The 16,443-nt window shown below is 36.7% G+C and overlaps 1 protein-coding gene across 1 annotated transcript in view; it reads left to right on the forward strand.

Moving 5' to 3' along the window:
- The window catches only part of UBA6 (ubiquitin like modifier activating enzyme 6), a 101,662-nt gene that overhangs the window by 18,491 nt on the left and 66,728 nt on the right, over positions 1 to 16,443 (forward strand). Inside the window, exons 3-4 of the mRNA XM_049886098.1 lie at positions 12,804 to 12,898; positions 13,419 to 13,447. Of these exons, the coding sequence (XP_049742055.1) occupies positions 12,804 to 12,898; positions 13,419 to 13,447 (124 nt within the window). The remainder of the gene's footprint in view (positions 1 to 12,803; positions 12,899 to 13,418; positions 13,448 to 16,443) is intronic.

A 16,443-nucleotide genomic window follows, 5' to 3' on the forward strand; every position in this document is an offset into this window, starting at 1 on the left:
AGGACAGAGTAGAACTGCCCCATATGGTTTCCAAGGAGCGCCTGGTGGATTCGAACTGCCAACTTTTGGTTAACAGCCATGACTCTTAACCACTATGCTACTGGGGTTTCCACACCTAGTGTAGTGAGTCTTTAATTTTAGGCATTCAGTGGGTGTATATGAGTCAGAATCAACTTGACAGCATTGGGTTTGGTTTTGATTTTTTTGGTGGGTGTGTAGTGATATTTCATTATGCTTATAATTTGGGTTTTCCTATGGTTAATGACCTTGAGTATCTTTTTGTAAGCCTCTTTCCCATCCATGTATCTCCTTTGGTGAAACGTCTCTATAAATCTTTTCCTCCCCTTTCCCCCGCCGCCCCCGCCTTTTTTGGTAAAGTTGTGTCACTAGTTTTAAGAGTTCTTACCTAGATTTAAGTCCTTTGTTGAATATATGGTTGCAGATATTTTCTTCTAGTTTGTGGCCTGTCTTTTAATTTTTATAACAGGTTTTTTGTTTGTTTTTTTTTTTTTTGCAGAACAAACCTTTTAATTCTGATGTGCAATTTTTTATATAATTCATGCTTTTTGTGTCCTATTTTAAATATGTTTATGCTTCTCAGAGATGCTAAGATTTTTCTCCAATGTTATCTTTTTGAAGTTTTATAGTATTAGCTTGTGAATTTAGGTCTGTGATCCATTTCAAGTTAATTTTTATATATGGTGTGATTAAGGGTCAAAGGTTTTTTTTGTTTTTTTTTTTTTTTTGGCATGTATCTCTCCTATCGTTCCAGCATCATTTGTTGAAGATTATCCATTCTGCATTGAATTGCTTGGGTACCTTTGGCAAAATTCAATTGACTGTATATCTGTGGCTTAATTTCTAGAGTCTTCTATCTCATTGATTTTTATGTCTGTCTTTATGCCAGTACTCCATGCTCGGTTTGCTTTCCACGGTTTCAGTTACTCAAGGTCATCTGTGATCCAAAAATGTTTAATATGTAGCATGATGAAATCTCACGCCTTCCTGCTCCATCCACCTGGGGACCACATTCACATAACTTTTATTACAGTATATTATTATAATTGTTCTATTTTATTAATGTTAATGTCTTATTGGGCCTAATTTATAAATTAAAATTTATCATAGGTATGTATGTGTAGGTCAAAACATACAATACCTGAAACTAAAGACAGTTTTACTTCCTTCTTTCCAGTCTAGATGACTTTTGTTTCTTTTTTCTCTTGCCTTATTCCACTTCTTAGAATGTCCAGTACAGTGCTGAATGGAAATGGCAAGGGTAGACAGCTTCACCTTCTTCCTGATGTTTGATAGAAAGCGTTCATTCTTTCACCATGGAATATGGTGTTAGCTGTGGGTTTTTCACAGATGCCCTTTATTGGGTTGAAGAAGTTCCCTTCTCTTACTAATTTGCTTAGAATTTTTTTTTTTTAAGTCATGAATGGATGTTGGGTTTTGTCAGATACTTTTTCTGCATCTGTTGAGGTGATCATAATTTTTTTTTAAGTTTCTTCATACAGTGAATTACAAGTGATTGGTTTTAAATTATTATACCAGTCTTACAGATTGCATTTCTAGGATAAATTCCATCTGGTCATTATGTATTTTTATGTATATATGTCAAAATTTTGTCGATTTTTTAATCTATGTATGTGAGGAATATTTGGCCTATGAATGTTTTGTCTAGTTTTGGTTCAGGATAATGCTGACCTCATAAAATGATCTGGGATGTAGTTCTTCAAACTCTACAAAAGTTTTATAGAATTGATATTATTGCTTCCTTAAAATTTTGATAGAATTCACCAGTGAAGCTATCTGTTCTTTGAGTTTTTTTGGTTTGTTTTTCTGGGGGGGGGAGGGGGTGGGCATTTGTAACTACAAATTCAGCATTTTAAATAGATAAAGGGCTATTCACATTATGTTTCCTCTTGAGTGAGCCTTGATATTTTGTGTCTTTCAACAATTATATCCATTTATTAGACACATTGAAAACTAATGACCAAAGACCAGACCAGTTGTGGAGTAACATCATGGACTTCATACATGAAGAAAGCGAAAGGTCATTGAAAAGAAAGAAAAGACCAAAATGGGTGTCAGAAGAGACTGTGAAACTTGCCCTTCAACGCAGAGTAGCTGAAGTGAGTAGAAGAAATGATGAAGTAAAAGACCTGAACAGAAGATTTCAAAGGACAGCTCAAGAAGACAAAGTAAAGTATTATAATGAAATGTGCAGAGACCTGGAGTTAGAAAACCAAAAGGGAAGAACGCAGTCAGCATTTCTCAAGCTGAAAGAACTGAAGAAGAAATTCAAGCCTCGCATTACGATTTTGAAGAGTTCTATTGGAAACCCTGGTGGCCTAGTGGTTAAGTGCTACAGTTGCTAACCAAAGGGTCAGCAGTTCGAAACCACCAGGTGCTCCTTGGAAACTCTGTGGGTCAGTTCTACTCTGTCCTATAGGGTTGCTATGAGTCGGAATTGACTCAACGGCACTGGGTTTGGTTTTTATGAGCAGAATATTGAATGATGCAGGAAGCATCAGAAGATGGAACGAATACACAGATTTACTGTACTAAAAAGAATTGGTCAATGTTCAGCCATTTCAAGAGGTAGCATATGATCGAGAACCAATAGTATTGAAGAAAGAAATCCAAGCTGCACTGGAGGCATTGGCAAAACAACAAGGGTCTAGGAACTGACGGGATACCAATTGAGATGTTTCAACAAATAGATGCAGTGCTGGAGATGCTCACTCGTCTGTGCCCAAGAAATTTGGAAGGCAGCTACCTGACCAGCCGACGGGAAGAGATCTATATTTGTGCCCATTCCAAAGAAAGGTGATCCAACAGAATGTGGAAATTATTAAACAATATCATTAATATCACATGCCAGGAAAATTTTCCTGAAGATAATTCGAAAACAGTTGCAGCAGTGCCCTGACGGCGAACTGCCAGAAATTCAAGCTGCTTTCAGAAGAGTACATGGAACAAAAGATATAATTGCTGATGTGAGATGGATTTTGGCTGAAAGGAGAGAAAACCAGGAAGACGTTTACCTGTATGGATCATAACGAATTATGAATAACATTGCAAAGAATAGGAATTCCAAAACAATTGTGCACATGCAGAAGCTGTACATAGACCAAGAGACAGTCTTGCGAACAGAACAAGGATATACTGCGTGGTATAAAATCAGGAAAGGTGTGTGTCAGGGTTGTATTCTTTCACCATACTTATTCAGTTTGTATGCTGAGCAAATAATCCAGAAGCTGGACTATATGAAGAAGGATGAGACATCAGGATTGGAGGAAGACTCATTAACAACCCATGATACACAGAGGACGCACCTTTCTTGCTGAAAGTGAAGAGGGCTTGAAGCACTTACTGTTGAAGATCAAACACTACATCCTTCAGTATGGATTACACCTCAACGTAAGGAAACAAAAATCCTCACAATTGGACCAATAAGCAACCAAATGAAGAAAAGATTCACGTTTTCAAGGATTTCATTTTCCTTGGATCCACAATCAACGCCCTTGGAAGCAGCAGTCAAGAAAGCAAATGATGCATTGCATCTGGCACATCTGCCGCGAAAGACCTCTTTAAAGTGTTGAAAAGCAAAGATGTCACCTTAAGGATTAAGGCACTTGTCATGGATTGAATTGTGTCCCCCAAAAAATACGTATCAACTTGGTTAGGCCATGATTCCTGGTATTCTGTGGTTGTCCTCCGTGTTGTGATTGTAATTTTATGTTAAAGAGGATTAGGGTGGGATTGTAATACCACCCTTACCCAGGTCACCTCCCTGATCCAAGGTAAAGGGAGTTTCCCTGGGGTGTGGCCTGTACCACCTTTTATCTCTCAAAAGATAAAAGGAAAAGGAAGCAAGCAGAGAGTTGTGGACCTCATACCACCAAGAAAGCAGCACTGGGAACAGAACAAGTCCTTCAGACCTGGGGTCCCTGTGCCTGAGGAGCTCCTTGACCAGGGGAAGATTGAGGACAAGGACTTTGCTCCAGAGCCGACAGAGAGAGAAAGCCTTCCCCTGGAGCTGACACTCTGAATTTGGGCTTGTAACCTACTAGACTGTGAGAGAATAAATTTCTCTTTATTAAAGGCATCCACTCGTGGTATTTCTGTTTCAGCAGTACTAGATAACTAAGACAGCACGCCTGACCCAAGCTGTGGTATTTTCAGCCACCTCATATGCATGTGGAAACTGGACAATGGATAAGGAAGACCGAAGAAGAACTGATGCCTTTGAATTATGGTGTTCATGAAGAATATTGACTATACCATGGACTACCAGAAGAACAACAATCTGACTTGGAAGTATAGCCAAAATGCTCTTTGGAAGTACGGATGGTGAGACTTTGTCTCACATACTTTGATCACGTTACATGAGGTAGAAGATCAGCGAAAAAGGGGAAGACCATCAACAAGGTGGACTGACACAGTGACTGCAACAATGGGATCAACCTCAGCAATGTGAAGATGGCACAGGACAGGGCAATATTTCATTTGTTGTATATGGTGTCACTGTGACTCCCAACAGCAACATCCATTTATCTTAGTTGTTGAATTAAATAGCATAAAGCTGTTGGTAAGATTATTTGAATATCCTTTGTCTGTTGAATCTGAAGTGATGACCACTTTCTCATTCTTGATATTGGTAATTTTTTTCTTCTCTTTTTCTTGATCAGTCTGACTAGAGATTTATCAACTTTGTCTTCAAAAGAACCAGCTTTCAGTTTCATTGTTTTTCTATACTGTTTTTTTGTTTTGTATTTCATTGATTTCTGTTCTTTTTGTTTTGTTCTGTTTCCTTTTGAGACAGATAGGCTTAACTGTGCAGCTGAACAAAAGAGGTGTTAAAAGATTACCATTTAGAAGTTGGGTAAACAGGACCCCCCCCCCCCCCCGTCAACATGAGAGAATATTGAAACAACCCATGAATTACTACCTCCTTCTTAGTGTTTTTATAGTCCCCTACTCCTTTACAGGCTCCTGGCTGCACAGAAGAACAAAGTGTGATCACTGTTTAACCTTCCTTAGCCCTTAAGATGGTGGTGTAGTGCCGAAGATCAAGTGTGCTTATGCTATATCCCATAATAAGTGATGCCAAGGGCTGCAGAGAGGACTCCATCTTGAATATCAGCGGGTTCCATCTTAGATTTCAGATGCGTGCACAACCTAATTAACATACACCACCATTCTGGGAAGTACCCACCCCTTGAAAGAAGCCCACTAAATATTCATTACTCTTTTGTCTCCATCAAACCCATGTAAGCCCTACTTGGAGAGGCTTAGATTCAGATTCCTGCTGACTCCTTTTTCTTGACTTAAGCAAAATAAAGCTTGCTGAAGATAAAGTTTGTCTTTCACGTGTATTCTTACTCGGGAAAAGATAAGGACCCTTTGTGTCAGATTAGCAATTGGTAACACTTTGAGTTTAATTTGTGTTTCTTTTTCTAATTTTTAAGGTGAAAATTCAAACTATTGATATTTGAGAACTTTCTTCTTAACTAATACATCCATTTCATGTTAAGGATTTCCCCCTAAACACTGCTTTATATGCATCCCACAGATACGCTAGATTCTGGTTTTCATCCTGTACCATAGATTTTATAGTTTTTGTTTTGATTTTTTTGACCCATTGTTACCAGTTGCCAATCTGACACATAGCATCCTTGTAAGGGTCTTTGTCTTTTCCCTAATGAGAATACACAGAAAAGACAAACTTTATCTTCAGTAAGCTTTATTTTGCTTGATTCAAACAAAAGGAGTCAGGAGGATCTAAGTTCTCTAAAAGACTGGAAGAGGGAAGCAAGGCTAGGGCTTATATGGGTTTGGTGGAGACAACAGAGTACTGAATATTTAGTGGGCTTCTTTCAAGGGGCTGGTACTTCTCAGAATGGTGGTGTATGCTAATTAGGTTGCCTGTGTGCATCTGGGATCTAAGATGGAACCCCCTGATATTCAAGATGGGGTCCTCTCGAAGCCCTTGGTATCACTTATTATGCGATATAGTGCAAGCACCCTTGATCTCCTGCACTACATCGCCATCTTCTGAGGGCTAAGGAAGGTTAAACAGCAGTCACACTTTGTTCTGCACATGTGGAACCTGTAAAGGAGTAGAGGACTAGAAAAACACTAAGAAGGAGATAGTAATTCAAGGGTTGTTTCAATCTTATCTCTTGTTGATAGGGTGGGTTCCTGTGTATCCAGCTTCTAGATGGTAATCTTTTAACAGCTCTTTTGTTCAGCCACAGGCACAGTTAACCCTATCTGTCTCACCATGGGTTATTTAGAAATGTGTTACTCAGGTTCCAAATACTGAGGGACTTTGTAGATGTCTTTCAGTTTCGGGCTTCTAATTTCATTCCATCGTGGTCAGTGAACCTGCTTTGTATGACTCGCATTTTTTTTTCTTTTAAATTTATTTATTGATACTGGTTTTATGGCGCAGAATATGGTCTATTGTTCCATGTTCTGTGTGCATGTAAAAAGAATGTGCATTCTTCTGTTTTTATTGGACTGTTCTGTCATTGTCATTTAGGTCAAATTGATTGATAGTGTTCAGGTGTTCTGTAGCTTTACTGATCTTCTCTACTCTTTGTACCAGTTATTCAAAGAGAGGTGTTTGTTATTAGTACATAAACATTTAAAATTATGTTTTCTTAATGTACTTGACCCTTTTATCATTATGAAATAGCCCTGTTTATTCTGATATTATTTTCTCTGAAATCTATTTGTCTAATAAAGCCACACTGCTTAGCTTGGATTAGTGGTAGTATGGTATATCTTTTTCCATCCTTTTACTTTAACCTATTTATGTATTATGTTTAAAAGTAGATTCCTTGGAGATAGCATATAGTTGGACTGTCTTAATTGGGGTATCTGGACTATTTACATTTAATGTGAAACATTGATACTATCTTACTAATTGTTTTCTCATGTGTTCTTTGTTACTTTTTTCTTTTTTTGAAAAATCGAGCCTTTTTTATTTTTACATTTTACTCCATTGTTGGCATATCACTAGCTCTCTTTCCTCTCTCTTTTTTTTTAATGAACACTTTAGGATCTGTAATATATATCTTTATCACAGTATATGGAGTCCCTTATGCCTTGCTGTATAAAAACCTTACAATGGTGTACTTCTGTTTCTCCTCTCCCAAGATTTGTCTTCCATTTACTTCTGTGCATGTTATAAACTCACAATGTAGTGTTACTATTTTTGTTTTAAACAGTCATTTATATTTTAAAGAGATTTGTAACATCAGATATAAGGTCTTTATACTTACCCATGTATTTATCGTTTCCAGTATCCTCCATTCCTTTGTGTAGATTCATATTTCCATGTGGTATCATTTTTCTTCTGTTTGTATGACTTGCTTTAATATTTCTCGTAGTGAAAGTCTGCTGGCAGTAAATTTTTTCTGCTTTTGTATGTCTAAAAAAAGTGTTTATTTCACCTTTTTTGAAACATTTTTTGTACCAGGTATAGAATTCTAGGTTGCAGGTTTTTTGTTTGGTTTTTTTGCGTGCAGTATTTGAAAGGTATTCCTCCATTGCCCTCAGACTTGCATTGCTTCTTGGGAGAAAGTCAACTGTCATTCTTATCTTTGTTCCTCTATACTTAATGTGCCCTGTTTTCTGTTGTTGCTTTGAATATTTTCTCTTCATCCCTGGTTTTAAACAATTGCAATATGCCATGGTGTAGTTTTCTTCATATTTCTTGGCTTTGTCCACATCTTGGTTCTGTGAATTTATAGTATTTCTGGAAAAATTTTGACCATTAATTCCCCTCTTTTCCCTCCCCACCCCCCTGCTTTTCATTTCCTTCAGGACGGCCAATGTTGCATATATGTTTGGGCACTTGAAGTTGTCCCACAGCTGTTAATTTTTTTTTTTTCCAGTTTATTTGTGTTTCATTTTGTAAAGTTTCTATTGCTGTGTCTTCAAGTTCAGTTCTGCAGCCTCTAATCTGCTGTTTGATTCTATCCAGTGTAATTTTCATCTTGGATTTTGTGGCTTTAACCTCTAGATATGCTACTTAGATATTTTTTATATCTTCCATGTCTCTCCTTAATATGTTTATGCTTTCTTCTACCTTCTTGAATGTATGGATTATATTTATAATAACTGTTTTAATGTCTTGGTGGACTAATTCTTTTATCTATGTCTTTTCTGAGCCTGCATCTATTCGTTGATATTTTTATTCATTATGGGTTGTGTTTTACTGTTTTTGCATACCTAGTAATTTTTAAATGCATGCCAGACATTGTGAATTTTATCTGTTTCGGATGCTGAGTAACTTTGTATTCCTTTCAATATTCCTGAGCTTTGTTCAGGGACACAGTTACTTGCAAGTATTTTGATTGATTTAAGGCTTGCTTTTAAGCTTTGTTAGGCAGGGCCAGGGGAGACTTTAGTGTGGGGTAATTTTTCCCCACTACTGATATATAATACCTTTCTGGGTATTCTCTCTGATGCCCTGTGTATTTAAGAAGTTTTCCACTGCTGGGGAGGAACACAAACTATTTTATTTTAGCCCCTATGTAAACAACAGGGGTTTTTCCGTCTACCTTTTTCAGGTGGTTCTTTACCCAGCTTCAGGTTGCCTCCTCATATGCATGTTCTAATCTGTACTTGCCACTCAAGGAAGGCCCTCTACAGATCTCTCTATGTAGCTGTCTGGTATTGTGCAAATTCTCGCTTCCTTTAATTCACACCTCTGCCTCATGAACTCAAGGAGACTGCCAGATTCAGGCTCTGTCTGTGTCCCCCCATCTGCACTGTAGCCGGAAGCTCTCCAGGTAGTAGCTCAGGCAGTCAATTATAGGGCTCACCTCATTTGTTTTCCTTCTTTCACAGACTACTTTCCTGAGTATCTCTTGTCCAGTGCCTGAAATTGGTTCTTTCATTTATTTTTTCTAATTTTTTAGTTGTTTAAGGTAGGAGGGTAAATCTGGTTCGTGTTACTTCATCACTGCCAGAAGTGGAAGTCTTATACGTATATTATGTATCTCTTATGTGCCTTTCTTTTTCCCAGGCCTAGAATAATTTTTCTTGACTGATTAATTTTCAGACTCCGTTTACTTCTTCAGAATTCAACTTGGATGGACCTCACTTACAAGCTTCCATGACCTCCAGTGAAAGAGATAATTACTTTCTCTTCCCTATCCCATGTTCCCATAGTTTTGGTATTTGTGTGTATTATACTAAATAATAGTACAGAATTATTTATCTTTCTTAGTAACACTTCACAAACTTTCTAAGTATTTTATGTTTTATTTAATTTTATCTTCAAAATACCCCTATGAGGTTGTTGCTACTATTATGATCTCTACACAGTGAACCCCAAGCCAGGTACCTGGCTTGAAAATAGGTACTTAGTAAATATATGAATGCATGATGAAGATAATTGAAGTTAATACAGAAGAAAGTGATTAGGGTCTTGAGGGGGACTCAAAATGATGTAATGTTTGGAATTGTTTAAGGAACTGGAGAAGGAGAACTCTGGAACCAGAATACCATCTTCAAATGTTTAGAGGGATTAGATGAGTTCCTTATGGCTCCAAGGAGGTAAAATTCGGACTAGTGGGTAAAACCTATAGGGAGATATTAAACCTTTATAAAAGGGAGAATTTTTAATAGATAGAGCTCTCTAAAACTAGAGTGGACTGCCTTGGTAATTTCTTTTTGCTGAATACATTCTCTAATATACTGCTTCTCCACTTGATAGTCAGCTGTAATGTAACAGTGCTGAACTTGAAGTTATACTCTCAGCTCTTTATTGTTTACTAACAATATGACCTTCACAGGATTTAAGCGTCACTCAATTCAAAGTGTCTGATACATTGCATGGCACAAAGTAGGCACTTCATTAGCACTTTTCCCCTTGGTGGCCAAACATTAGAAAAGTGATTTAGATGACTGCTGAGAATCTGTCTGAGATTATATGATTCTCTGGAAAACCTTGGTTCATATTTCTTAATTTTTTTGTTTCCTTGTATTTTCTTCTTGCTATTTGTAACCATGTTTATGTCATAGTTATTTATTATTTGCTTAAATAATCTTGAAAATAATTCATTAGAAGGACAAGACTGAGATGAAAAACTTACTTTTAACATAGGTCTCATGGCTGTGAATAGAGAAAAATGAATTCACGTCACCTGCTTGAATAGCATAAAAATGTTTTTTTGTGTACCAGTCTGATCCTTTCATTAATTCAGCAAATTGTTATTATATGCTTATGATGTGCCAGGCTCTGTTAGTCACTTGAGATACAGTGGTAAATAAGGCAAAGGCCCTGCCTCAAGGAATCTATAATCTAGAAAAGGTAGACAAATAGTGAAAATATGCTGTGGTAAGTTTTACAGTAGATTGAATGTAGAGTATCATGGATGTACATAAAAATTGATACAGCACTATCTTGAGAAAGGATGGGGATGAGTAGAAGCATCATGGGGTAAAGTGCCATATAAGCTGAGACCTGAAGGATGAGTAGGAGTTATTGAGGCGTAAAAGGTAGGAGAGAGGAATACTTCAGACTAAGGTCTAAAGGCCAAAGAGCATACCACATTTGGGCAGTTGAAAACATTTAGTCTTTTAGTATACTTGGAGCATAGAGTTTGATAGAGGAGTAGCAAAAGATGAGACTGGAGAGGTAAGCAGGGGCTAGATTATGAACCCTCTTATGACTCATACTAAGGAGTTTAGACTTTATATTAAATATAAAGAAAAATGGGAAACCACTGAGGTTTTTAAAGTAACAGTAATAATTTGACCAGATTTTTACTTCAGAAAGAAGCACGAATGATGACTGTCATTCTTAGTAGGAAGTTAAATAGGTAATATATAAAGCTGAAAAATCAAGAAATAGAAGTATAGACTTTGTTATTTAGACATAAAGGGGAAAATATTAGAAGAAATAGAAAAGAATTGAGAGTGGTTGTCCTTGGGTAGCGGAAATCAGGATACAGAAGAGTTAGGGCAGGGGACTAATTTTTTCTCTTTATAAACCTTGTAGAATGTTTTAACTTTCTTTATCTACATGCAGTGTAGCGTAGTTGTTCAGAATATGGGGGCTAAGGCCAGGCTGCCTGGATGAAATCTTGCCTCTACTGCATATAAGTTACTTAATTTCTCTGTGCATGAGTTTCCCTGTCTTTAAAAATAGGAATAATAGTACTAATAGAACTTCTGAAGGTTTCGTGAGCATTGAATTAATACATGTACAGTGCTTAAGACAGTGTGTGATACATAATAAACAGAAAAAGTGTTATTATATTATTATTACAAACCAGGAACTGTTAGGTACTGGAAATACAAGGGAAAATAGACACATTTATAGTCATGGGGGAGTTTTCTGTGATCAAGAGAATAAGCAAAGAATCAGAGAAGATTTAATCAAAATGATTATTAAAATTAGTCTAGTGGACATATGAAGAACATTGTACACAACAACTGTAGAGTACACATTCTTTTCAGGAACACATGGAACATTTGTAAAATTGACTAAAGAAATTCACAAATCATACAGATCGTGATGTGTGTTCACAAGTCATTTAAGCCAGAAATCAATACAAAAGATAACTAAAATATCCCCTATATAATTAGAAATGTAAAAAATTTACTTCAGATTTAACCCAATATTAAAGAATTAATTGTAATTGAAATTAGACAGTAATAATGAAAGTGCTACATATCAAAACTTGGAATGCTGTAAAGGAACAGTTAAAGTTTTACTTCTGTATTTTAGAAAAGAAATACAGTAAAACTATATAACTCACTGATCCATAACATGCCATAATAGATTTTCAGAAAATATTTGATGAATAAATCAATTTTTTTACTTTTCTGAAACAGAAGTATGAAGTACTAATTTAAAAAGAAAAGTCTAGGTTTTATTTTGTAGGGAATAAGGAAGGAAATAAAAATAGGTTATGTTTATATAGTTTCTTTTGACTAGATGAAAAACCCCCTTCTAGACTTTCATATTGAATATGAAAAGCTAAAGTAGAAATTAAACAAATTTTTATGTGTTAAACAAGTGTGTGTGCATGTGCACGTGAGAGAAGAGAGAGAATTCCAAGAGGAAATACTTTCAACCCAAGGGTTCTGGAATATATGTTATTTATGCTGAATTTATCTTTCAAATGATTTTCATAAGAATCCATTGGAATGTTCATTATCTTTAAGGACTGGTATAACATCAACTTTTCCACTATTCTTTCAGATAACTTTTAAAATTGCTTTTAAAAATTGGTTTTTTTTTTGGAATTCCATTCTAATACTGCCTTGTGGTATTAAAATGAATAACTTAACAGGATCTTGTATGTACTTTATCAACTTTTACATTTAAAACAACATTCAAAACTGCGTCTAAGCCATCTGAATTCTGAGAGAACGAATCATTTCCTTAAGAAATTCTGTTTATACTGAAAGTTTTCAAGTAGAGATGACAAATTCAGATGCTTATAGGGACCACTGAGGAATAAGTGAGAGGAGCAGGATGGGAGCTGTGCTAAACTTTTGAGTGCTTACTCTGCCTTATTTAAACAGAGCAGCTCTTACTCAGCTCTGGCTGGTCCATAAGAGAACATGGGCCATGGTACCAAATCTTCAAGTTTTGCAAAATATGTCATATGTTTGGCAATTAATTCTGAACACTATGTGAGTTATCTAAAATGAGTCTGTGAGCAGGATCCATCCCAAGCTATTAGTTTGCAAACAACTTTAATGGGATATATAATTTTAATGAAATCTTTTTTTTTTCCTTCATTGCGTTTTACATACAGTCGACAGAGGTATGTTCTTGGAGACACAGCAATGCAGAAGATGGCCAAGTCTCATGTTTTCTTAAGTGGTATGGGTGGTCTTGGTTTGGAAATTGGTAAGTATTTTTATATATAATTTGATGTAATACTTTTGAGGAACAAAGTAATTTATAGAATTTAACTTATTCCTCTTGTGTTTCCCATAAAAGGAAATTAGATCCAGAAGTTTGATTACATTCAATTTTGATTCTTTTGGCAAGACAATATCATGATACTGTTATGGGAAATCAATAATGCTTACTGCTTCTCTTTTTGTGATGTTAATAGCCATTAATGATCATTGCCTATATGCATTAACTCGTTGTGGTAACACTCATACATATATTCATAGAAACAAGCCTGGATGAATGCATTGAATTTTCAACAGTGATTATCTCAAGATGGCGTGATTGTGGAAATTTTTGTTTTTCTTTTTGTTTATCTTCGTTATTTTCTAACTTCTTACAAGGAACTTGTGTTTCTTCAATAGTAAAGAAGTTAAAATTATCCTTTCAAAGATTTGGCCAGATCTCCACGAAGACATATCTCATATACATCCCTAATATTAAGCTATTCATTTTTCTTTTTCCTTTATAGCAAAGAATATAGTTCTTGCTGGGATTAAGGTAAGGGAGTAAATATCCTTGGTAAGAACCATTTGTTATGAACTTTAAAAATTTTTGCTCATTAACAGTAATATTGTTTACTCTGTGGCTTAATTATTGTTTCTTCATTTAGTATCAAAATTGTTTTAATGCTCTGCTTTCCTCCTGTTAGAAATTTTTTATTTTGAAAAATTTCAAAAATGTACGAAAATAGAAAGATTAGTTTAACGAAGTTCCATGTACTCATCACGTAGCAGCAGTTATCAACCCATGATCAAATTTATTTCATATAATCTCCTTCCCGTTCTCTGTGTCCCTCACCATATTATTTTGATGTAAATTATAGGCATCATACCATATTCTTAAATATTTTAGTATGTATCTGTAAAACATACGGGTGCCTTTTAAAAACATAACCACGAATGACGAAGAGAAACCAGATAACTGGGAGCTCCTAAAAATCAAACACCTATGTTCAGCTAAAGACTTCACCAAAAGAGTAAAAAGACCACCTACAGACTGGGAAAGAATTTTCAGCTATGACATCTCCGACCAGCGCCTGATCTCTAAAATCTATATGATTCTGTCAAAACTCAACCACAAAAAGACAAACAACCCAATCAAGAAGTGAGCAAAGGATATGAACACACACTTCACTAAAGAAGATATTCAGGCAGCCAACAGATACATGAGAAAATGCTCCCGATCATTAGCCATTAGATAAATGCAAATTAAAACTACGATGAGATTCCATCTCACTCCAACAAGGCTGGCATTAATCCAAAAAACACAAAATAATAAATGTTGGAGAGGCTGTGGAGAGATTGGAACTCTTATACACTGCTGGTGGGAATGTCAAATGGTACAACCGCTTTGGAAATCTATCTGGCGTTATCTTAAAAAGTTAGAAATAGAACTACCATACAACCCAGAAATCCCACTCCTCGGAATGTACTCTAGAGAAATAAGAGCCTTCACACAAACAGATATATGCACACCCATGTTTATGGCAGCTCTGTTTACAATAGCAAAAAGCTGGAAGCAACCAAGGTGTCCATCAGCGGATGAATGGTTAAATAAATTGTGGTATATTCACACAATGGAATACTACGCATGGATAAAGAACAGTGAAGAATCTGTGAAACATTTCGTAACATGGAGGAACCTGGAAGGCATTATGCTGAGCGAAATTAGAGGCAAAAGGACAAATATTGTATAAGACCACTATTATCAGATCTTGAGAAATAGTATAAACTGAGAAGCACACATACTTTTGTGGTTATGGGTGGGGAGGGAGAGAGGGTGGGAGAGGGTTTTTTATTGATTACTTAGTAGATAAGAACTGCTTTAGGTGAAGGGAAGGACAATACTCAAAACATGGAAGGTCAGCTCAACTGGACTGGACCAAAAGCAAAGAAGTTTCCAGGATAAACTGAATGCTTCAAAGGTCAGCAGAGCAAGGGCAGGGGTTTGGGGACCATGGTTTGAGGGGACTTCTAAGTCAATTGGCAAAATAATTCTATTATGAAAACATTCTGCATCCCACTTTGAAATGTGGCATCTGGGGTCTTAAATGCTCACAAGCAGCCATCTAAGGTGCATCAATTGGTCTCAACCCACCTGAATCAAAGGAAAATGAAGAATACCAAGGTCACACGATAACTAAGAGCCCAAGAGACAGAAAGGGCCACATGAACCAGAGACCTACATCATCCTGAGACCAGAAGAACTAGTTGGTGCCCGGCCACAACCGATGACTGCCCTGACAGGGAGCACAACAGAGAACCCCTGAGGGAGCAGGAGATCAGTGGGATGCAGACCCCAAATTCTCACAGAAAGACCATACTTAATGGTCTGACTGAGACTCGAGGAATCCCAGTAGTCATGGTCCCCAAACCTTCTGTTGGCCCAGGACAGGAACCATTCCCGAAGACAACTCATCAGACATGGAAGGGACTGGACAGTGGGTAGGAGAGAGATACTGATGAAGAGTGAGCTACTTTTATCAGGTAGGCACTTGAGACTGTGTTGGCATCTCCTGTCTGGAGGGGGGTGGGAGGATAGAGAGAGTTGGAAGCTGGCAAAATTGTCACGAAAGGAGAGACTAGAAGGGCTGACTCATTAGGGGGAGAGCAAGTGGGAGTATGGAGTAAGGTGTATATAAACTTATATGTGACAGTTTGACTTGATTTGTAAACGTTCACTTGAAGCTCAATAAAAGTTAATTAAAAAAAAAACAACCACGATACAACTTTTCACACCTAAAAATGTAACAGCTCCTTAATATCATAAAATATCATATTGGCTCTCTATTGCTGCAAAAGTTAGTGGCTTGAACAGCATTTATCACCTGTCTCACAGTTTCTTTGGATCAGGAATTACACGCAAATTAGCTGGGTCCTCTGTTTTACGGTCTCACAAAGCTGCAGTCAAGCAGAGATAATGCTTCCCGAGCTTGCTTATGTGTTAGTTGATAGGGTTCAGTTCTTCATGGGTTGTTGGGCTGAGGATCTGTGTTACTCACTGGCTGTTTTCTAGAGGTCACCCTCATTTCCTTGTCACATGGCTTCTCCATAGACAGTTCCCACACAGAAGTTTACTTCATCAGATTAAGCTAGCAGGATGAGTCATAATCTTTTTGTAACCTAATCTCAAAAGTAACATCCCATCACGTTTGCTGTATTCCGTTCATTTTAAGCAAGTCACTTTGTCCAGCCCACTCTCAAGGGGAGGGAATTACATAAAGGCCTGAATACCAGAAAGTGGGAAAATACCTAGTAAGAGTTCAAATTTTCCTGATTGTCTTATGAAATATTTTTTAAAGTTTGCTCTAATCAGGATCCAAGTAAAGTTTATACACCCTCCCCTGAATTATTGACATGGTTATGTTTCAAAGAGTAGGTTGTTATGGGAAATCAGTGTTACATGAAAATGGAGGATGACCACATCAGATCACAAAATGGAGGGTGACTATATCATTACATAACTTCCAAACCACTGAGAATCATGGCCCAGCC

This window comes from Elephas maximus, chromosome 5, assembly GCF_024166365.1.
Source record: "Elephas maximus indicus isolate mEleMax1 chromosome 5, mEleMax1 primary haplotype, whole genome shotgun sequence".
NCBI lineage: Eukaryota > Metazoa > Chordata > Mammalia > Proboscidea > Elephantidae > Elephas > Elephas maximus.